Source organism: Crocodylus siamensis, chromosome 3, assembly GCF_052110815.1.
Source record: "Crocodylus siamensis isolate JL-2025a chromosome 3, ASM5211081v1, whole genome shotgun sequence".
Lineage (NCBI taxonomy): Eukaryota > Metazoa > Chordata > Crocodylia > Crocodylidae > Crocodylus > Crocodylus siamensis.
The window spans coordinates 249078857-249102070 of record NC_143397.1 but is presented as its reverse complement, the minus strand read 5'-3'; the positions used below and the strand labels follow the sequence as shown (position 1 = coordinate 249102070).

General features: G+C 42.6%; 1 protein-coding gene across 5 annotated transcripts in view; it reads right to left on the bottom strand.

The window, feature by feature from the left end:
- The window catches only part of KHDRBS3 (KH RNA binding domain containing, signal transduction associated 3), a 190531-nt gene that overhangs the window by 111981 nt on the left and 55336 nt on the right, over positions 1-23214 (bottom strand). For all 5 annotated transcript variants that reach the window (XR_016441505.1, XM_090040695.1, XM_090040697.1 and 2 more), the window contains exon 2: positions 15844-15962. Coding sequence is in view for 4 of the 5 variants with exons in the window: in XM_090040695.1 (XP_089896821.1) it covers positions 15844-15962 (119 nt within the window). In the remaining variant the exon portion in view is untranslated. The remainder of the gene's footprint in view (positions 1-15843; positions 15963-23214) is intronic.

Genomic DNA, 23214 nt, shown 5'->3' with positions numbered 1-23214 from the left:
TTGTGCGTAACTTTGTCCATTTTTGTTCTCTTTCAGTTTACTGAAACCAGGCAAAGGAATATTTGAGGGTTGAAATATGGACAGCAGGGTGATAGTAAATTAATGTTGGTAAGAATAGTAATTATGGCAGGTGACAGTGAAAAACTATGCTTCCTCCCGTCGAACAAAATCTGGCCAGCAAGAAACAACTGAATACTAATATAATTTGTAATGGTATAATTAATGCAAGGACATCAGGCAGCATAATGGCAATGCTTGAACTACTTAGCACAGGACATTAAAATGGATATTATAGGGATAGGGAAAAGTACAGTAGAAATCATGAAGTATTGGTGGGCATGTGGTGTTCAGGAAAAACTGAAATAAAAGTAAAGGTGGTAGGGCGGCTTTGTGACAATATGATGGACTAAAAAAGTTAGAAACCACAGAAAAATTCAGTATTTGTTTGGATTATAAAATGCTTCAAAAGAAAGGACCATAACAAGAGGCTTACTCGGCAGTATAAAGGGTGTGCTAGAACTCTAATGTTACAAATTGTATCGGGATCAGTTTCATTATGGGAGAGAAATTTGTCTAGAACAGATTGGACAACAAAATACTATTAATGATAGGAGCTAGTTAGTTAATCCTGGACATGACAGTCAATACAATCTGAACCAACAAGAAGTGATCCTGCCAAGTTTGAACCAATTTGCAAGGACATTATTTTCTGCAGCCTGCCCTTCCATAAGCATGGACTGAGCTTTTACAAGCATATCCAGCTTTACTTTCTGCACTCTTACAATTACAGCGGTAGATAAGTTTCTTAGTTTCCAAAGGACAAAAGTTGTGTTATGAAAACGTATATGAAATCAACTGGACTGCAGTTCAGGGACCTGAACGCAGAAGAGGCACAACTTAAAAAGAGAGAGATGCAACATGGAAGAGGAAAATGTTTTGGACTAGCCAAATGAACAAGAACCTGAAGAAAGACATTTCAAACTAAATGGAAACCCAACAAGGACTGGGAAGAAGCGACTAGTCAGCAAAGAAAATGAGTCCTCAGGAGTTAGAAAGTGTAGTGTTAAAGTGAAAATTGCTAAAGCCATGGTGAGTTGGCTCAGACTGCATAAGGTTCTCCTGCTGTAGAAATAGAAGATGCTGTGTACACACACTCAGATAATCCAGAAAAATTCCCCCGGGTTTGTTCTCCTGGTAGAAAAAACAAAACATACTTACCCAGAATGGCACGCACAGACATTCATATGCTGAAGCCCTGAAAAGTGGAGAGCTTGCAGTGCTGGCACTGTGCAATACTGGGGGGGAGGGGGGGGCCCTGTTCACACAACGTCAACATGCTTTGCAGGCTCTCTTAGTCTGCCTGGTGAAAGATGTCCACAGCATGCCAGGCAGCCCTGAGTGACTGAGTTAGACTGCCTCTGGTCAGCTTGTATTTCCTTGCAGCACAATGTGGAGGTTGTAAAAGGGGTGTGTTCTGCTTCCTGCTGAAACAGCAGGGTCCAGTGAGCAACACAACGTCTCCTGAGCTTTGGGGGTAGAAAAGGGATGCTTAAGGACCACATTCTCTTCTAAGAGAAGCCATAGCCTTTACAGGACATTCATTCTCCCAGGAAAAAACCAACTCTCCTGGGAATGATTTAATCTTGGCTGTTCCCAAGTTATTTTTCTCCTGAAGCAACCATTTTGCTTTGTGAAGAGAAGCAAGGATAGCTGTATACTTGCGTTTCTTCTGGGAGAACAGCAACTCTCCCAAAAGAAACTGAATGGCTGTTTAATGGCCAGAGTCAGAAAAGAAGAAATGGATCCATTATTCAGCAGGTATGAGGTACAGCTTTTCTAGGTTTGGGCCAAAAACTAAATTAGTATTTTGCCTTAGCTGTCAATAAGGATGATAGAGTTGCACATGGGAGAAAAGGCAGCATAGCAAATAAAAACTACCATCTGAAACGAGATCAAAACTCAACATCCAGCAATACACTTGCGTAATATACACCCTGAGTAATATATACCTCAATCATGAAAACAGATATGAAGCTGCATGTTTGGCAACAAAGGTTTTAAAACAATCTAGTCAGGGGTGGTACCATGCGACTTGAGAATTGCACGTATCTGTATTTTAATCTTGTATAAGAAGTTTTTATACTTAAGGGGAAAAAAAACAAACAAACAAGAATTCCAGTAATAAAGTAAGTATATCACACTTAGATGTGGTTAGAGAAAGCCATTACTCTGAAGTTAGGCAGAAAGCAGTGTAGAGATGCACCTTATAGACTACCAGAATCAGGCATGCATAAGCTTTCATGAACTTCACTTCAGACATAGTTATAATGTGTAGTGAAGAGTTAATTCTAACACCACCAAATGCCTTGGTTTAATTTGTTAAAGAAATCCATACACATTTAGACATGCAAGTCACTTCTGCTCTGCCTTGTACACCTCCAATGCAAGAACCAGGCAATTATAATCACAGAACATTTTACTATTTGGCATCCCAGGTAAAACCTGTTTATAAAGCTGCATTTAATTCCTCATGGTCTATGCCACTTTAAAAAGTTAAGGTTCTTTTGATGCCTTAAATCATGCAGACAAACTGCACTGGGGGCAGGTAGGAGACCAATAAAAAGTAACGTGATCACATGTTAGTCCACCATGTTTTTAATTTCTAACGACTGAACAGGCAAGACATGTCCAGGACACCACCCTGAAAGAAAATCATCTTACCATTACTCCACAAAATAAACCAAAAAAAAATCCAAACTTAGCAGGTAAGCTGGCTTTCTAAAGCAAACCACTACCTAGGGACTAAAAAGTCTGAAATGGAAGCAGGATAAACGGTTGACCAAACGGGTAGCGGTAACTTTTCAAAAGCTATGATGTTAACTCAGTATCGCAACAAGCCTTCCTCCTCACCCCAACTTTATGAAACCAACTTTGCTCAGAAAAAAAGGGTGCAAAAGAACCCCTTAGGATGCAATTACAAACCCAAAGAAAAACAATTTTCCCCAAATCCAACTATCTATCTTCAGCAACATCCTGATATATGAATCTCACTTATTTCTGTTCTTCATAAATAGCTCAAGATGGCTGTATCAAGATAGCTGGGAAAGTATAAAAATGCATCAAGAAAATATAAATATAGTGATCCGAGGCACATCTGCATAAAGCGCGCTATAACTGTGCAAGACAAATAGTAATGAATACAGCACTTTCAGAAGTCAATAAAGCCTTGTCAACATTTCACTTGCTTTATAAAAAGAAACATCATTGCTTGAAAATGGTAGCCTTATAGTTAACAACTTGCATAAAGATCTTCATTGCAGTTTAATGGAACATCAGGTCAATATTTCAAGGTATGCCTTGATTTAATGATTACAAGGCTACTTTTGTAGCTACAGAACAGTTCAAAATATATAGAAAGGTAAGCTATTAGGGGAAGCAATATAAATAAGCCTTCAATGCATTCTAAATGAGGGATTATTCATTTACAGTAAACCATGCTGAAATCCATTTCAAAATGTTGAGCACCTATTTTCTGACATAAATCAGGAGAGGATGTTGGATATATCTCCCAAGCGCTAATTAGAAACACTGAATCGTAATTCCGCTCACTGATTTGAGAAGTAATGTAGATAACTGAATACTCTGGGGAAAAAACAACTTAATGCTGTTTTCAGTAATCTTTCCACACACTGTGTAGTGCATAAATGTATTAGATTTGACATTACCTTAATGCCATAATTGTAGTTGCCAAATTTTCCAACTTGGAGTTGGAAAAGCTCCTCAAAGACGGAGCTTTTCCAACTCCAAGTTGGCCATTTGATTCCTGCAACTAGCTTCAGGAAGATCTAAACCACCCCTATGCAAAGGCCAAACAAAGCACTGTCATGCTTGTCATGAAGTTGTGGCACACATACTCCACTCTGCCATCTCAAATATTTTGGGAGTAAGTAAACCAGCAGAAAAAGCTAAGAAGAAAGTTCACTATCCTATTAAAAATGCAAAATGCCTAAAGGTACAAACTGGCCGTCATGCACAGATTGTATACGTGATGTGGCCTAGTAAACACTTGGTGACAAAGAACTGCATTGGGTATATCCTTACGTCAGATCAAGCAACTCGCTCCTTCTGCGCTGAAGTCTTCACATGCGTTTAGCCTTATGTCTCAACCCCATCAATTCTGTTCGGAAAATCTGATTGTTCTGATAGCCTGAAGATACAAACAGCTGGAAATAACTTAGGGTCCCAAAAAAATTAAAGCTTAGTGCAAAGGTGTTAAACATAATGCTTAAGGATCCTTTCCTCCGTATACCACAAGGCCCTTCCGTAGACAGAGTATATCCTGTCTTGCATAGGGGGGGTGTACGAATGCTTCTAGCTTTCTTTTATATTATCAGGGCTAAATGGGAAGAAAAACTGTGTTTCAAATGAGGACTTCATTTGTAAATGAATATCTGAAAAGCATTTATTGAATTTCTCAAGGATGCAGTATAGATACAAGATCATATTTTTAAAAAGTTGGTATTTTTTTAGTTATTGTTTTTCTTACATGTTACAATAAACAAGTCTCAGAGGCCCAGACCAGTCAGGGACTCCTCAAGTAGAACTGTATGCAAACCCTTGTAAAATGCAAGTCCCAGCTCCAAAACTGTCTTTGGCTGTTCTGATTTAGTTATGTACTGATCTCAGAGGCCTGGGACATGGGGGAGCAAATATAACTAGGACTAGCGGTTCTCAGTCTTTTTGTACTTGAGGCACCCTTCCATAAAAAAAAAAAAAAAACTTTTGTGAATTGACTGGCACCCAATTTAAAAATAATAAAATGTATATATATAGTGCTTACCCCCTTGCAGAGGGGCTGGGCAGTGAAAATAGGGGAACGTTTAGGCGGGGACAAGTCTGACCCTTTATCTACTTCGCTTACCCTTCAAAGGATAAGATGACACCCTGGTTGAGAATCACCGATGTAAGCACCCATTCCGTGCAAACACCTTCCTATGCACCCGTTCAGCACATAATCCACACAACTGCTATTCTAACCAAGACTGCTGAAAGCTGTAACACTCCCACCTCTTATCCCAAGAGTTTCAATACAAATTTGAGACTTCCAAGTCTTTCAGCAAAAGGAAATTTCCTAATACTTCCAACATTAATTAAACCAAAGACACCCCCTCCCGCAACACCATGAAGCAAATAAAAAATCAGTTTGCTAGTCTTTCCAACACCCACTCCCTCATTTAAGACTCATCTTCAGCTGCAGGACAACATTTAGAAAAAAAGAGTAGTCTTCAACAAATGTCAGCAACATTTTTAGACTGCAGGTCAGTGTCTTGGTCAAAGGGGAAGAGATGGGTGGGCACTAGGATCCAGCCACTGCTTCTCCCTACAGCAGCATGGGGAGAACAACTGCTGCCAAAGTCCCCAGAGGCTGAACATGCACATCTGTGGGCCAGATCACATGGTTCTGCAGACTAGATTGGAGACCCTCTTTAAGTGTAAACATTAATTTAAAAGAACATTTTTTTCCCCCAATTCAAGACAGTCAAATTTTCAAAATTCTAATTAGTAAAACAATATCATAGCAAGTAAGGTACTACAGCAGGGGTGGGCAAAATATGGCCTACTGGCCGGATGTGGCCCACCAGGCCATTGTATCTGGCCTGCAGGGCCCTCCCCAAAATTTAGAAAATTAATATTTATCTGCCCCTGGCTGCCTATCATGCAGCCCTCGATAGCTTGCCAAAACTCAGTAAGCGGCCCTCCACCCAAAATAATTGACTGACCCTCACTACAGGGCATCCTCAACATTGAAACTCAACTCACTTCACAGCCCCCCCAAGCGAAAAAAGTACGGAATAATTTAAAGATTTTTTTTCCTTGCTATAATGTTCTACTGAACATAAATCTGAATCTGTTCCATATACAAGGGAAGGGTTTACATGCAACATCCTTTCACATGGCATTAAATCTTCTGTATGGGCTTCAGCAAGAATAGAAATCATGTCAATGCTATTCCAAAGTTAGCATGCACATTACGGAGGGTGGATATAGATAGAACATGCAATCCTTGTTTATCCCCAAGACAAGCCTGCTGAGGATGTTACATCCAGCTTAACACGCTTAGCGAATGTATTAATGCTTGACCCAAGTGGTCTATTGCAAAGCTTTTAAGCCAATTTCAAAGCTATGGACAGCTGCCTAGCATAGTAGGTTTTCTTCTAGCTTGAGATCCCTAAAATGGAGTATGGTTAAGAGCTATTTATTCAGAGTTAAGAAACCATAAAAAAAAACCCAAATCATCACAAAACAAAAACCCCTCCTCTCTCAACTCAGGTCTGGAGAAGGAATTCCTTTGCTTCTTCCAGGAAACGAGAAATGCCATCAGTCCCTCTATTTCGACCATCCTGGTTGTATTGCACCATGTTGTTAACCTCTTTGCTGGGAAAGCATGGTGAGCAATGTTTCCAGGTTTTAACAACAGCCTACATGAAACTCAGTCCATTTCAGAAGCTAATTAAAACCAATTCCTGGTGTTATACATGCCCCAGTTCCTCATGCCAACAGTTACAGTTTAAAAAGTGTATTTTCTCTCTGATGATACGAGACTAGTGTAAATATGTGAGCCAAAACTTAATATCACAGAAATGATTTATAGGAGTACTCAAATGCTCAAACCAAACCAACAGCATATAGATTAGTGTGACCTTTTGGCTTTACTTACAACAGTAGGCAAAACAACATACTGAAGTGTCAGTATTAAGTAGACATCATTAAAGATTTTCATTCAAATTAACTAACAGAACCCATGATCAAAATACAGGGTCTATTAAAGTGTTTATATTTAGAAAAGCATAACATCCAAGTTACTTGCATACTTGAAGATTTTATATATTTTAATATATTGGTCCTTCTCAAAGTCTATTCAAAGCAATCCTTAAAATGCTCACCTGCTATAGAAGGGGAAAACCTGTCTTAAGTTATGATGCACCTTTTCGGGGGGGGGGGGGAGTATAATACTGATGAAAGCATTCACCTGGCACCCAATGCCACAAGACACTTTGCAAAACTAGGTTTCTGATAAGACAGCTAAACTTTAAACTTATTTAAAGGTCTGCAGCAGCAAAGAGTGTTTGGAATACATGGATTGATCCGTTCACTTACTGGGATGACTTCCCTCATGTAAGCCAGTGGTTGACACCTGGAAAGCTAGCCATCTCAAGTCAGCTCCCAACACGACCAGGAACTTGATGGGGAGGGGAAAACCCCCCAAACAAAACCTAGTAATGTGGACAAAGAGGGTCCACCATTGTTAGTAAATGCCCCCTACCAGGGATCACCGGTATTGTCTGTGAATGGTGTATGAAGAGGTGGAAAGAGATGCTAAAGGACAAGATCAACAAGCCCGTCTGGGGTGCATGTTAGTTAAATTCAAAATAGTGACCTTTGGCCTAAGAGAGAAAACTTGACGCATCAGAGGTCCTCATACTATATTAAGAGAAAATTCAGGGCTGAAAGGGTCCTCAAAAAGGTCATCTCGTTCAATTCCTTGCTCAGAGCAGGTTATTCCTACCAATTTCTTGTCTAACTTGCCCTTAAATTTCTAATGACAACTTCCACAGCCTATTTTGATAATCTGTTCCAATGTTTAACAGAATTCTCTCTGATCTCTAGCCTAAATTTCCCTTGTTAAAATACAAGTGAATTATTTCGTACCTTGTCCCCTGTGAACACAGAGTAAATCAATCACCATCCTCTTTATATGTCTTATTTGTATTTGAAGACTTACAAACCATAGGGTTGCCAGGGACCTAAAAGGACATCTAATTCAGCATCCCCTGGATCTCATCACCACATATTCCCTGAGCAGCTTGCTCCATTGTCCTACTGTACTTATGTTTAGAAAGGTTACATTCCCACCTGCTTGTCCCTTTTAGTTTCCTCTTGTCTACACCCAATCATCCAAATTCTTGTACCTTCCCCCCCCACCATGTGCCAAGTTTTTAGACTTATGTCCGTTGTGGTCCTCTAGACTTTTTAGTGGGTCCACATCTTTCTTGAAATACAGTGCCTGAACCTGGGCACAGGACTCCAGGTGAGGCCCACTAGTGCTGAACAGAGTAAAAGAATTGCTTCCATGATTTGCACTCAATACTCCTGTTAATATACCTGAGCACACTAAGTTTTTTTTGTAACTGTGACCTATATTTGGTGTGCAATTCATTACAAAACTTCTTTCCCATTATACCGTAGTCTAATTATGCAGTCCAAGTCTGTAGTCTAATTATACTGTACATTTTGTATTTGTCTACTAGTCTAAAAATAAGGCCCCAAGCCCCCTTTTCCAGGGTTAAAAACATGGGCACAGAAACCCCTTCCCTTGAAATACGGGCAATTCTGCAAGCTGTAAAAAGGAGTGTCAAGTATTGTTTCAAACGTATCAAGACCCCTGACCAAAGACATGCACAGAAGACAGGAAGGGCATTCAACTGTATTGAGTCTCTCCTGACAATTAAAGACATTAGTCCTTCATAATGACAGCCCATCCTCCCAGAAGTGGACGGAACGGTTGCTAAAAAGCAATGAGGGGAGTAAACCTAATGAGCTATATTTGTCTTTCCCAAGCTATCAGCAACTGCATCAAGCTTGTTGTTGAGAGCAAGACAGAATATACAACAGATGAGGAACTGTCAGTCAGATACGCATGTTGGCACCTGTCAGTGGTACTCTCACATTCGGAGGATCACCATAACGTGGAGCAAAAGGGCGCTATGTGAAGGAGTTACAAGTTCTGGCTTTCTTTTTAGGGTCCTCTTCCACTTTAAGGCTTATGCAGCCCAGCCCCATAGAGAGTCTTAAAATGGAGAGAGCTTCCTTGGTTTGGGAGCAGAAAAGGCCAGGGTACTTGCAGGGAAGGTTTTCTAGTTGCTCAAACTTCTTTGAGCATTTTCAGAGCTGGAGCCAGGAAGACCCTTTGCATCCCAGGATGCGTCAGACATCCAAAGCAGCCTTCAGGAAAGTTCAGAAAAATCTTTAGCATTATGTATTATGCATGACTGGCACCAGATGCAAGGAAAAAGGATTTAAAGCCCCCAAGAGGGACTGGTTACATCTGTCTACTCCTTTAAAATGTAGTTTGTGTTGATTCTGGGATCTGCCACATTCATTTTTTTCAAACCCTTCTGCAAGACATGGCTTCTGAGGTACGGAAAATATTCAGCTCTCTCCCATGTCTCGCTGTGGATCTGGATTACCAGAGCTGGGGAGTGTTCATTAGGAGCTTGCTGAAGGACCTTAGGTCTTCTGAATGCATCTGAGTATTAACCAATTTTCCTGTGCGTCTCAGTAAAGACGTTGACAATGGTCCGAAGGCCCGCTTCCAAGGGAGCGTAGACTACAGTATCATCAGCGTACTGGAGCTCAGTGGTTGCAAGAGCAGCAGTACAGCTCTGCCCCCTAGGTTGAATGACAGCAAGAAGGGGATGTATTCCCTGAAAGACCCATGCCCTTTCTTGCTTTACAAAAAGTTGCTCGAGTAGCAGATGATTTCCTGCTGTAGAAAAAAGATGAAGGAAGCCCATGCCCACTCTGTCCAGGAAAGACAAAAAAAGCGGGGGTGGGGGGCAAACATAGTGCCGTGTGGACTATGACACAGAGTAATAACAGTGGACACTTTTGAAGCTACTGGTACCAAGATATCACATTTACAAGTGCCAGTGGTAATGGCAGTCTGTTCCACAGCCAGTACCATAACACCAGAAGGTCCTTCCTGAGGCCATTAGGTACCTTCAGTTGAGCCCAAGACAAGCCAAATATGGCTATTTACTGACACCCACCGCCCCCCCCCCCCCAGAGGGCACCTCTCAAGGTATTCATCCAGAGCCATAACCCCAGGTGGCCCTTTCAACCTGGTGAGACACAGTACAGTGACCATTGGCATAAGCCATTGTCAACCATGATGATGACTGCATGATAATATAACAATTACAAGATTTCCCACTGTAGAGAAAAGCAGTGTTGTAAAGACGAACAATTTGGACATGAAATGGCAGAAAAAGAAGAAAACCAGGCACAGCTGGGAAGCAAAACGTGGACATGAAGTTCCAGTCCCCGAGAGAGGGGCCAGCTTGTCAATTCTGTTGCTTTCCTACCAAATGACCTTGAGGCAGCTGCAACTTCCCCTCAAATAATCCTCAGTGCTTGATACGCATAGCAGGCCAGACAGCACCACATAGCAAGTCAGGTATCTGTCAGTCTCATACCTAATGGCCTTGGAGAGCCACAGAGGCTGACCAGACCTTAAGCACAGGCAGGCAAATGACCAGTGCTTAACATCCACAATATGCCAGAAGCACCACACTACAACTCAGGACAAGAGGCACACTACACAAGGTCAAGAGCACAGTACACAGGGTCCATCTCCACTGGGCAGTCCCAAACCCAGCTAAGGATTGCCAGCCTAATACCATGTAGCCAGTGGTTGCTACTTGCCCAGGACAGAAGAGGAGCCTGGGCATTGTCACATAGGGGGTTAAAACCTACTGCTCACGCTCCAAGTGAATGATGCAAGCCAGACTACCCACCTTAATACCACATGGTAACACTTATGGCCGGCAACCAAGACTAGCTGGCAAGAAAGTTTGTTATGAATACCACCGTGATCTTGCAAGGTGAACGGAGGGCTGGGGGACTGCAACCCTACCCAGCTGCACTGAGCCTTGCTTTGGAGGCCACTCCTTGCATCAGGCTGCAGTAGGAAGCATGGGAAGGTAACTGAGCTCAAACCTTGTAAGACCAGTAACCAATTCTCTCTAGGACTCTACTACCCTCCTAGTGAGAAAGTTTTTCCTAATATTTAATGTAAACTTCCCTGGCTGCAACTTGAGCCCATTGCTCCTTGTTCTGTCATCTGCCACCACTGAGAACAGTTTAGCTCCATCCTCTTTGCAACCCCCCTTCAGCTAGCTGAAGGCTGCTACTGAATTGCCCTCCCCCCACCTCCTCTTGCGGGCTTCTCTTCTCTAGACTAAATAAGCCCATTTCCCTCAGCTCCTGCTCAGAAGTCATGTGCCCCAGCCCTCGAACCATTTTTGTTGCTCTCAATTTGACTCTCCAATGGGTCCACATCCTTTCTGTAGTGGGGTCAAGTACTGTACCGGACACAGTACTCCAGATGTGGCCTCACTAGTGCCAAATAGAGGGAATAATCATTTCCTTCAATTTGCTGGCAATGCTCCCACTAATGCAGCCCAGTAAGCTGTTAGCCTTCCTCACAACAAGGGCACACAGTTGGATCATTCAAGTTTAGTGTCCACTGTGACTCCTAGGTCCTTTTCTGCAGCCAGTCAGCCCGCAGTCTGTACCAGTGCACAGGACTGCTCCATCCTAAGTGCAGGACTTTGCACTTGTTGAACCTCATAAAATCTCTTTTCACCCCATTCTCCCACCTGGCTAGGTCACAAACTCCTAGCCCTACCCTCCAATGCATCTACTCCCCCCAGCTTGGTGTCACCCGCAAACTTGCTGAGGGTGCACTCCATCCCATTTCAGAAGTCACTGACGAAGATATTGACCAAAACTGGCCCCAGGGCCAAGCCCAGAAGTGCTTCACTTGATACTAGCTGCCAATTAGACAGCGAGCCATTGATTACTAATCCAGCAAGTGTTCTACCCACCTTACAGTCTATTCATTCAACCTGTGCTTCCTTAGTTTGCTTCCAAGGATTTCGTAAGCTTTGCTAAAGTCAAGGTGTATCACATCCAGTGCTCTTCCTGCATCCACACAGTCATCTCATCATAGAAGGTAATCAGGTTTGGTCAGGTATGGACTTGTCCTTGGTAAATTCATGACGATTATTCCTAAATTGCCACCTTCTTCTCCTCCACGTGCTTAGAGATGCATTCCTTGAGGACCTGGCTCCATGACTTTTCCAGGGACTGAGGTCAGGCTGACCCATCTGTAGTTCTCCAGATCCTCTTTCTTTCCTTTCTTAAATGAGCACAAAATAGTTGCCCTTTTAAAATCATCCAGGACCTCTCTCAACTGCCACAAGTCTTCAAAGATAGTGGCCAGAAGCTCTGCAATCACATCAAACTCCCTCAGCATCCCCAGGTACATCAAGTCTGGCCGCACGAATTTATACACATCCAGCTTTTCTAAGTAGTGTCTAATATGTTCTTTCACCACTGTTGGCTGCTCACCTCCTCCCTAAACTGTGCTGCCAGGTGCAGTGGTCCGGGAGCTGACCTTGCCTGTGAAGACTGGAGGTGAAAAAGGCACTGAGCACTTCAGCATTTTCCTCAGTCCATCACTACCTTGCCTTTCCCATTGAGAAAGGGACCCACACTTCCCCTGATTTTCCCTAGGTTTCTACAAGTATGTCAGCAACAATTCTTATTAGTCTTCACATCCCTTGCTAGTTGCAACTCCAACTGTGCTTTGGCCTACCCGATCTCATCCCTGCATGCCCGAGCAATCCTCTTGTACACCTCCCTAGTCGTTTGTCCAAGTTGGTACTTCTCGTAAGCTTCCTTTCTGTGCGTTTTAGCTGAAGGGTTTCCCTGCTAAGCCAAGGTGGATTTCTCCCATACTTGCTAGTCCTCCCACACATTGGGATGGTTCATTCTTGCACGCTCCTTAAGATTTCCTTAAAACAGCCAGCTCTCCTGGATTCCTTCCCCACCTCAGACTGGTCTCCCAGGGGATCCTGCCCACCAGGTCCCCAAGTGAGTCGAAGTCTGTTTTTCTGAAGTCCAGGGTCGTTACTCTATTGCTCTACATCCTTCCTTTCCTCAGGGTCGTAAACTTGATCATCTCATTGCTGCTCAAGTCGCCATCTATTAGTACACCCCCCCCACCAATTCCTCCCCGTCTGTGAGCAGCAGGTTAAGAAGAGCACAGCCCCTAGGTGGCCGTTCCAACACTTGCACCACAAAGTTGTTCCCAGCACTCTCCAAAAAACTTCCTGGCTTGCCTGTGCATTGCTGTATTGCCCTCCCAGCAGATGTCAGGGTGACTGAAGTAGCCCAGGAGAAGCAGGGCCTGTGAACAGGAAGCTTCTACTGTTTGAAGAAAGTCTCAGCCACCTCATCTTCCTCGTCTGGTGGTCTACAGCAGAGACTTTCAACTGGCCTATATCTCCAGTTCTGTACCTATGTAAAGATCTGTATGGATTGCTCAAAGAACAACAAAACACAATTCCTCTTCTCCCCTTCCTGAACAGTTTGTACCCATCCATGGCAGTGCTCCAGCCATGCAAGCTCCCACCGAGTCTCTATTTCAATTATGTCATAGCTCTGTGACATAACTGTCACAAAGCTATGACACTGTGCAAGAGCTTCCAGTTCTTCCTCCTGGTCTACAAAAATGCCATGGGCCTGGAATAGACATCCAAGGTAACCAACCAATTGTTCTACTTTGTCAGGAAGAATGAGAACGCCTCCATAGCTGCCCCTTCCTGCTTATGCTTCTCCAGGTCACCCACTTTCCCACCTACCTTTGGTCTTGAGCACCCAGCAAACCTAATTCAAAGCCTTCCTCACTGGGTTAGTGAGCCTGTTTGCAAAGATGCTCTTCCCTCTCTTTGTTAGTTAGATCAGGTCTCTTCCAAGCAATCCTTCTTAGAACAACTTCCAGTGGTCAAAAAACCAAAGCCTTACTTAGGAATACTACCTTCTTAACTCTAGAAATGATCTCAGAGTCAAAACAAGCATCTTCCACTATGAATGGAGGGAAGAGAGGCAGGAACTTGTATTTTTATACAATTTACCCCACATAACCCTACAATTTAATAGTTTCTGTCAAACACTATAGAATATGGCTCATTGCCAGGTTGTTATATTGTTGGATGAATTCTATGCAAATATTTGAACAGGTATTTCTTCTGTTTTGCCATTAAGAAATTAGAGGCCACAAGTGTTCTATAAGCAGACACCGATCTCCCATAAAACACTGCATAATTTATAAGAAGTCTAATGTACATGTTTAAAGTGCTAGTGGAAGGACTAATAAATGAAACCGGGATCTAAACACCTTCCAATATTATGCTGACTGCTGCTTTAAAAAGGTTTAAGGAGCAGAAATAGCTTAAGTAATAAGATAATTTGAGCAATACACCCTTAAAAATGGTGTTTTTGCCTGCAACACAGGTTCAAAGTGAATCATCAGAATCAATATGCTGAAGTATACCACACTTTGCTACTCCAGAGGGGCAGCGGCTGCCAGTTTCCACTTGCTCAATCTGCTAAAATGCCTGCATGAAAACATGAAAGCTTTGCAGTATTGGACTGCTGGCACTGTAACCTTTCATAAAGAGCTGACAAACTTCAGGTCTCGTTTGTTATCAGAATTATCCCCATCCTAGTTCCAAACTGTTTAAACCATTACCCAACTCGCCCCTCCCCACCCAAGAAGTGGCTCCTTTGAACAAAGCTATTCCAAGTTGCAACTGATAAAATGCTAATTTTGTATGTTTTTTTCCTGCATTCATAATAGTGATGATAATCAATGAGCAGAATCCATATGAAATGTAAAATCAGCAAAAACCTTCCATGTCATAAATAATATCTATACGTGAACAGAAAAAGAACACTTCAAGACTGATAATGAAGCATATTATGCTTCATAAAATAGGTAAGAAGAAGATTTCAGGAAGGAAAGGGTCACTTGCTTTTATCAGCAGACTTGAAGCCCCATATTTTTAGAGATATTTGAAATCAATGAGAATTAGATATTTGAAATAACTTTAGGTAACCTGAGATATATTGGGCGCATCTACACGTGCCTATTAAATACACAGCAATAAAAACTTTGGAGCTTTCTGCACCAGAATTTATTGCTCTGAGGCTCACGTTTGCACAGGCATCTGAGACTGCAGCATGTCAAGCCAGGTCAGAACAGATGTGGCTGGCAGACGGCTCTGAGGATCTGCCTGCCAGCCCAGGGCTGCTTCCCCAGTGTGCTGCAGAGGGGCTGGCTGGGGCATGAGGGTGCTTCAATGCAGGGCTAGCCAACAAACAACCCCTACACTGAAGTACCCTCATACCCCAGCGAGCCCCTCCACTGTTCAACGTGCAGGCAGCTGCAGAGGTTTTTTTTTTTTTTTTTTTTTTTTAAAAACAGATTATATTAGTTTACTCCAGCCTAATAGAAGCACACATGTAGATGCCAAGACATTTACTGCACAGTCAATTAGTCTACTGTGCAGTAGACATCCCATGTAGACGCTCCCATCTATGGAGTTTCGGTAGTTTAAAAATTTATATTTAGACTTCGAGACGAATGTTCATTGGGATGCCATCTATAAAATGGATTATTTAAATAAATGTATCCCTTTATTAGTCATCTACACAACAATATCTGTCTACATGAGGGAAGAGGAAGGTCAAATTCTCTTTCAAGTTTTTTCATGTAATCATTGTCTGATGCTGAGCAAGTATTTATGCACTCAGTTTTCCCAACTGAAAACAGGAATACTTTTCGTTACCTGCCTTTATAAATTGCTTTGAGATCAACAGGGTAACAATTCACAAAGAATTAAGATGACAATCTTACAGCTTACACAGTCTTTGAGATTTTAAATATGGTTTAAAGATACCAAAATCATTTTTCTGCTGCCTGAAGATGGGGGCTACAGGGATTTTTTTGTCTTTAGTACAGGTAGGCAAAGACATACTTTTATGACGTTCAAGTTACATTTCCTACCACCTTTGGCATATTTATTTGCTGTATATGAATTTATGCAGAACAGGCTATAAACTAGCACGAGCAAAGGCATGTAATAATAAAACCTTATTATACATAAGTTAACTGGATACATATTGCTAACCTTAATTTGTAATTGAGCTTACCTTGGGGAACTGTTTTACGGGAATTAACACTTTCTGTCCCAGCTTCATATTTTTATTAATCACTACATCAATATATTTTTCTTCTTCCTTTCCTTCCCCTTTTTGGAATTTCTCAATTTCTGTAGAGAAAATATATTAAAAATTATTACTTTGGAACATAATACTAAGTGCTTAAAATACCTTAGCAACTTAGTTTAACAGAAAAAAAAAAAACAGTTTTTCCATTATTAACATATTACATTTTACTTATGTACAAAAATACCCCTGACTTTAATACATTCTCTGGAAGTATAGAATTCTTTATTCAAGAGAAACTCATGAAAATTCAAGGATTCATAACACCATTCCCACTTCACATTTTATAAAACCTGCTTACAATTATTGTTTGAATATGAGATCATCCCTTTAAAAGAGGGGGAAGGGATGACAAAATTAGGGCCCATAGCTTTTTATTTTCTCCCTACATTTGTGTTGTAAACCAGAGTGAACTAAGGAAATATACACACTTAACACTAATGTTGATTCCCCCACTGTACAGATTTAAATAAATGCCCCACGCACTGCTGTTAATCTCGAGAGGAAAATGCACGCTCCTTCAAGTGTTTAAAAGTAAACCAATGAAGTAACAAATCAAGTCCAAAAGTTGAACTGGATGTTTTCTAGGGCTGTAATCTTTAAGAGCTGGAAGTCCTTACTTGCTCTTCATACTGCTTAATGCCCCGAGGATAAATTTCAAAAAACTAATTTTTTTGATTTTCCAACCTCCCCCCACAAAAAAAATATAGATTTTTGCAATATACTAATGAAGCAATGCACCCAACTAATGCTATACATATATATATATTTGGAAGAAGCTGTGAAGTTACGGAGGTTTGTAAAAATCTTTGCATAGTTAGATCAAGGCCATGATTTTTCAGTATTGGGAGCATATATGAAATTCCACCCCTACGCTGCAGTCAGGCAGCCACAACGTGTTCCACGAGGTTCTGCCAAGGATATTGAACGTTTGTCCAAAAAAGCTCACTTAGCAGGGGCATAGATACACACCAACTGCATAAATAGCTTGCGCAATTCACGTGCCAATACACAGAAATGAATATATTCATGTAAATCTCTCTGGATCCTATGACTAAAACTAAAATCACAAACTACGGCAAGTGTTTGTTTGTATTTCTAAAAAGTGCATTATCTAAGTAGCTTGCCAGAGAGGGGAGGAAGAGAGTAAAAGTACCAAGACCCCCAGCAGGCCTCGCATGGCCAATGGAGCCGGACAGGGGTAGGACACAGCCGACCTGTGGGCTTCAGGTGACTCCAAGTCACTCCAGTGCAGGCTCTGCCGAAGGGCCACACTCAAAGGCACCATTTGAATTGCCCTTTGGTGGGGACAGGGACAAGGAGGGAAAAGGGGAGGGTCAGTGGGATTTGGTGACAGCCTCCCTGGAAGAGAAGGTATGGACTCCAGAGATGCCTTAAGGGATGGGGTAGGAGATTCCCTTGGGTTAAAGGCAGGAGAGTAGGAATAGGTGAGGCAGGACAGAGGTATGGGCTTGGGAGGAACACTGAAAGGGGACAGAGGACTGGCCCAGGGTGAGATGCAGGGAGTAGTAGGAAGCATGAGAAAAGCAAGCAAGCATGCCTTCCCACACCCCATTTGATTATTAGCTATTTCTCTATTTTAGTGGCCTGAATGCTATAGGCACTAAGTCAGAAAGACAGTCACTTTGAAATTAAATTTTCAGATATGCATGTGTAAAACAGGAAGTTCAGCAATTGTAACGTTAAGCTCAGTGGTCCAATTGAAAAGTTTTGGAATTTTTTACTTTATAGCTTTTGATCTCCAGAATCTGACATTGATGATAATTACTTAAGGAGTATTGTGAAACTAGCTATAATGTCCGTACTTCTATTAAAGGTGAACTTCATTATGTCATTCACTTTATATATCCCCCGGGGAATAAGGCTGAATTATATACTGTGAAAGGTTTCCCTAATCAATTGAAAATGTTGTAAGAAGGAAAAGCTAAGGAAACGTGACTTTTTTGATGCAACAATCTATTAGTAGTAGGAGTCTGAACTTATCCCCAAGTTTAAATTTTTAACCTTTTAAAAGAGAGACTGATTTTTCAACAATGGTCCCACTGGCATAACTTTTATGAAAGGGACTGTAACACTCAGTATATTAATTAAATATTCCCTATCCATTTTTAATACATTTATTTACTGCTGGCAATAAAAACAAAATTAGTACTAATGGAAATCAATAAAAAATGTCAAAATGGAGGATTAAAGGCAAGAGGAACACATGACTATACTAGTAATTGTTCAAAGGTACTGAATACCACTGATATCCAATCTACAATTCTAATTTTACATTAGGTGACAGAATCAGCAGTCTTCCAGCTTTGGGATTTTTTTTTTTTTTTTTTAAACAAGTAGAAAATTTAGAAATCAGCCAACATATCAAAATATGTATCTACATATTTAAAATTACAGGGGAGGGGGCGGTGGGGGAAGAATCTCCTGCCTCGATTTCTCTTCTTTGGACACCGATTTTGAAATTTTAGCTCATCTGTAATCAAACAGGTTGTTCTTCATGCTAAAAAGGTGTCTAAGTTGATGATAAACAGATAAATAAAAGATGAGATTTGTTTTCTTCTGCCAGGTAAAAGCTGAAGTTATGCATAGCGTACATAACTGAATAGATACACAAGACTTATTCTTTTCCTTGGGGAAAAGCAAACTTAACTAGTTCAAAACCAAAAATCCCAAAACAGCCACAAAGGTTTGTATGAAATTTAAAAAAGCAGACTTGAAACATGTAAACAATACAGTTGTCTTTGCTCCTTGCCATAAGTGGTCATTAAAAATTACACTATGCAGTTTGCTTAAGACCATTGTGACCAACCTTTTTGGCAGGCCTGCCCTGCCTGCATTGTGGGTTGACCGCCCCAGCCTAAGAACCAGGCCCTCCAGGACTTCTGGGTATATCAAGATTAAGGCATATACAGGGGACGAAGGGTTAAAAGTTCTACTGCAGTCACCACCTTCGCTATTTCTGCACCTAAGCAGTAGGATCAATTCCTCTACATTCATGAACACTGCATAAAACAGCGATTCCCTACGGTGTGCCGCCACACATGAAGGTGCCAGTCCAAGACACAGACACGTCAGCACTGCACAGGGGGATCCAGCCCACAGACCGGTGAGTAAAGTGTGCTGTCAGTTTTGATCTGGGGGAGTGTGTGTGGGGCTAGGGAAAACATGGGAAACAATGGTATAAACTAGTCTCTCTTGCATCAGTTACGTACATTTTCTAAATGTATTTACCAGTATTTCCAGAGCCTCATCCTATTATAATAAGTCTGATTAATATTAATTGCCACAACATATATTTGGGGTCTTTTTTTATTTTACTTTGATAGTAAAGGTCCTATGCCACAAGGTCATCTAGTGCAGCCGCCTGCTCAAGCCAGGATCAAAAGCCAGCTATGCCATCCCAGCTAAATGCTTATCTAACTTGCTCTTGGAAGTGTCCAAGGACAAAGCTTCCACAACTTCTCTAGGCAGCTTGTGTTCCAGTGCTTGGCCACCCTTCATACTCAAGAAGTTCCTCCTAATTTCCAGTCCAAGTCTCCTCTGCAGAAGCTGGATGCCATTGCCCTTAGTTCAGGCCCTTACTGCAACAGAGACCAGTCCATCTTTCTATCCCTTCTATAATCACCCTTCAGGCATAACCTGCCCTCACTCTTCTCTTCTCCCCAATAAACACCCCAGTTCTTTCAGCCTTTCCTCTTGCGTTTTGCCTTCTAGACCGCAATCATTTTTGTTGCTCTTCAGTGGACTTCACCTAAACCGTCCGCATCAGTCTTGAAGCGTGGGGCCCAAAAAGGGGCAGTGCTCCACACAGCCTTCACCAGTGTTGAAAAGATCGGAAGCATCACTCCCCGTGATCTGGAAGCGACACTCTGGCAACACAGCCTAGTATATGCTGTGGCAACACGAGCACGCACTTAGTTTATTCAGCTCATGGTCCACTAACTCCATCTCTACACTACTGCAGCCCATCCAGTCAATCCCTGCAGTACCGCTGAAGCCAAACAGTCTTGGTTTACTACAAATTATGTGGATAAGGGCAACTGTTTTATCAGTATCCTTTTATCTTTTACCACACTGCTCAGGCTGCATGGTGCATGAGGCATATCCTACACTGCAAGACTTCCTCCACCCCCAACACCAGACTGCATGCCTCCCATTGTACTGCCCAGTAGGGCTGTGTGAAGCTTCGGTCGCTGATTATATTCAGCAGAGATTCAGCCCGATTCAGTGACAAAATCCCCAAACCTGAATCAAACCAGGAGACCATTTAATCTCTCTGAATCGAATTAGAACCCTCCAGGTTGATTTGGAGAGATATGATGATTTGGACATAGACAGCTTTAAATGTTTTTTCTATACACCTCAAGGTACCAGGTGGCTCGACAATGCTGAGATGGTGGGGCCGACAGAGCATCCCACGGGAGCGTGGGGGGGGGGTCCCCAGCATGTTTAGCAGCAGACCCAGAAGTAGACTAGAAGCACTTCCCCATCTACTTCCAGGACCGCCCCCCCCAGCTCAGCGACTGGCATCTCCTGGGTCTGGCGGGGAGAGACCCGCAGCCAAATGCCGAGCCAGGAGGGTGGGTGCAGGTGCGAGGGGGAAGTACTTCCAGTCCACTTCCAGGTCCGCTGCTGAGCACGTGGGGGGACCCCCCACGCTCCTGTGGGACGCTCCATCCACCCCAGTATCACAGCATTCATGAGCTGCACTTGGTACCTCAAAGTATGTAGAAAAAACATTTAAAGCTGTGTCTATGGCCGAATTGCTGATTCTCTGAATCAGCATCGAATCTTCAGATTCGGATTTGGCCAAATCAATAATCAGGACAGTGATCCGAATCAACAAATTGAATCACTGTCCCCCAATTTGGGCCAACTAAATCAAATACGGCCCGTTTCACACGTCCCTACTGCCCAGTACCCCCATGCCCTGAACACCGTGCCATGCCATGTGGATCTCTCTGTACCATGTCAGCATCCAAGGTCCCTGGCTCTCTCCAAGCCACTTGGCCTTGCGCTCCCTTGGCTCTGGCCTCATAAGCAGGGTCAGGCAGCAGAAGCCTGATAAGGGAGGGGAGCCTGAAAACTGCAGTGGCAGCTGCTGCCAGAGCAGTAGACAAACCTGCACCTAGACCAGGAGCCACACACTGAGCCTCTGGGACTTGCATGCAATTCACATGCTTCCAGTTGGACAGCTCTGAAGCAAGCAATCATGATCTACAACAGCCAGCAAAAATACAAAGATTAATTGATTACTCTGCATATTAGTATTTTTGGTCAGAGAAGGAAGTAGTGTATCGATGGTTGTTTTACTGACCAATATTTCAGCTAGAAAGTAAATTACTTCTAGTTCACCTCTTCTTTCCAGTATTTATCAGATTTTAATCTCCAACACAAAGACAGTTTACTAATGTTTTAAGGCTAGTTCAGTTGATCTAATAAAAAAATAATCACTTCTACCCAAAGAACCATGTGTACCTTGAGAATACGTAATTTACTGATAAAATAGATGTTATTTCAAGACTGCCATAAACAGGGTTTACCCCACAAAAGTGAATTCCCTTCCCTCTGGCAATAAGCCATTTCCTTGTTCTGTACCAAGTTGATTAAACCACTTTCCTAAGATTTCACAAGTTCATTTCTGGGTATGAAAGCATTAACTGTCATAACAAAAACAGTTTACCGTTTTGTGCATACTAGACCCACTTTTGACCTTTATCTTTGCTCTTCTAAGCATGGCTGTGTAGGAAGAAGTGACCAGGAAGCAAAAATCCTCAAGCTTTTAGAACCAGCATGTACACTTGGAAGATTTGCAGGAGTCATTTGATATCCATCACTCACTCATGTACAAATTTGAGTTAATTAGGGAAAACCCGGGCGGACCAAATTGGAAATCCAATCAGATTTTCAAGGTTGAACCGAGAGAAGGATTTGCCTTGCCCTAATCCCTAGATTACATTCGGTACTCTTCAGCTTTGTGCGCCAATGCAGTCTCCTAGTTCAGAAAGAATAAATGAACATGCGATTAAGGCTTCTGATATTGCTAAGGATTAAAATCCCATGTTCTCAGGCCATTGATGCAGCATCTGCAGTAGTCTAGGAATTCATCTGAAGTAATAATTACATAGGGATTAAAAAAAGAGAAAAGCTAAGCAGTGATTGCTTCTTGATTAACTCATGACAGAAAAATGTTGCTGAATACATTATCTAATGGTAAAGAAGACTTATTTGACTTTAATCTCAAAGCAGAATTAATCTTCCCAAGAGAACTACTAGAATAAGGCATATTATTTCCAAAGCCAGATACTATATATTTGAAAATACATAACATCATATGATACTCTGTGACTATCATCAATGTAAGGCCAAAGATCAAACAAGTCTGGAGTAGACATTGCTGTAATCTGTTTTGTGCCTATTTCTGTCAACTATTGCACAGAACTGAATTCCAAATGCACGATTTTCCAAGATTGTTCTCTTAAAGGAAGATGCAGTCACCCCCCTCCAGGACTCACTACTACAGACGCTTTCAACATAAGTAGTATTCCTCATTCTTAGCTTTTATTTATTTATTTTTTTAAGTCCGAGAATTTTTCAGGGTTCGTCTTGAAAACAAAAACCAGGATGAGATTGGGTTTAAAGGAAGAAAAGGGGGTTTAAAAAGTCAGCAATGAGAAAGGCTGGGACTAGAGGGGGTTGAGGGGAGTGGCTCAGTGCAATCTGTCTGCTGCTCCTGGGGCTGCAGCAGAAAGCAAAGCAAGGGGAGCAGTTCTTGTTGCTACATGCACCCCTGGGAGGGCTGTGGGCTGGGGGTTCTTCACAGGGCATGCGTGCCCCCAGATCTGCACACGGGATGGGTGCTCAGAGCAGCACCAAGCTCTGCCCGGTGCTCCGGGCAAGGGGCAGCCTACTCTTGTCCTGTGCACAGTATGGGGGACAGATAAGAGCCCAGCACAGCCCTCCTGAGGGGTGTGGGCCCCTGGATCTCGGCGTGGGACACAAGCAGGTTGCCGCCTGCCCGGAGCACTGGGAAGAGCCTGGTGCCTCTGCTGCCCCCAACCCACAGAAGCAGACGGCTCATCCTGCAGAGATGTGGGGTCATGCACCCCGTGGGAAGAGTCTGGCACAGCCCCCCCAGCCCTCCTAGGGGCCGTGCAGGAACAAGAGCCAGGCCCCCCCACTACCCCATACCCACTGACAGCTCCTCTTGGTGGCTCCGGCTTTGACCCTGCCCCAGGCACTGGGAGCTGCAAGCCGCATGAGGGGGGAGGAGGG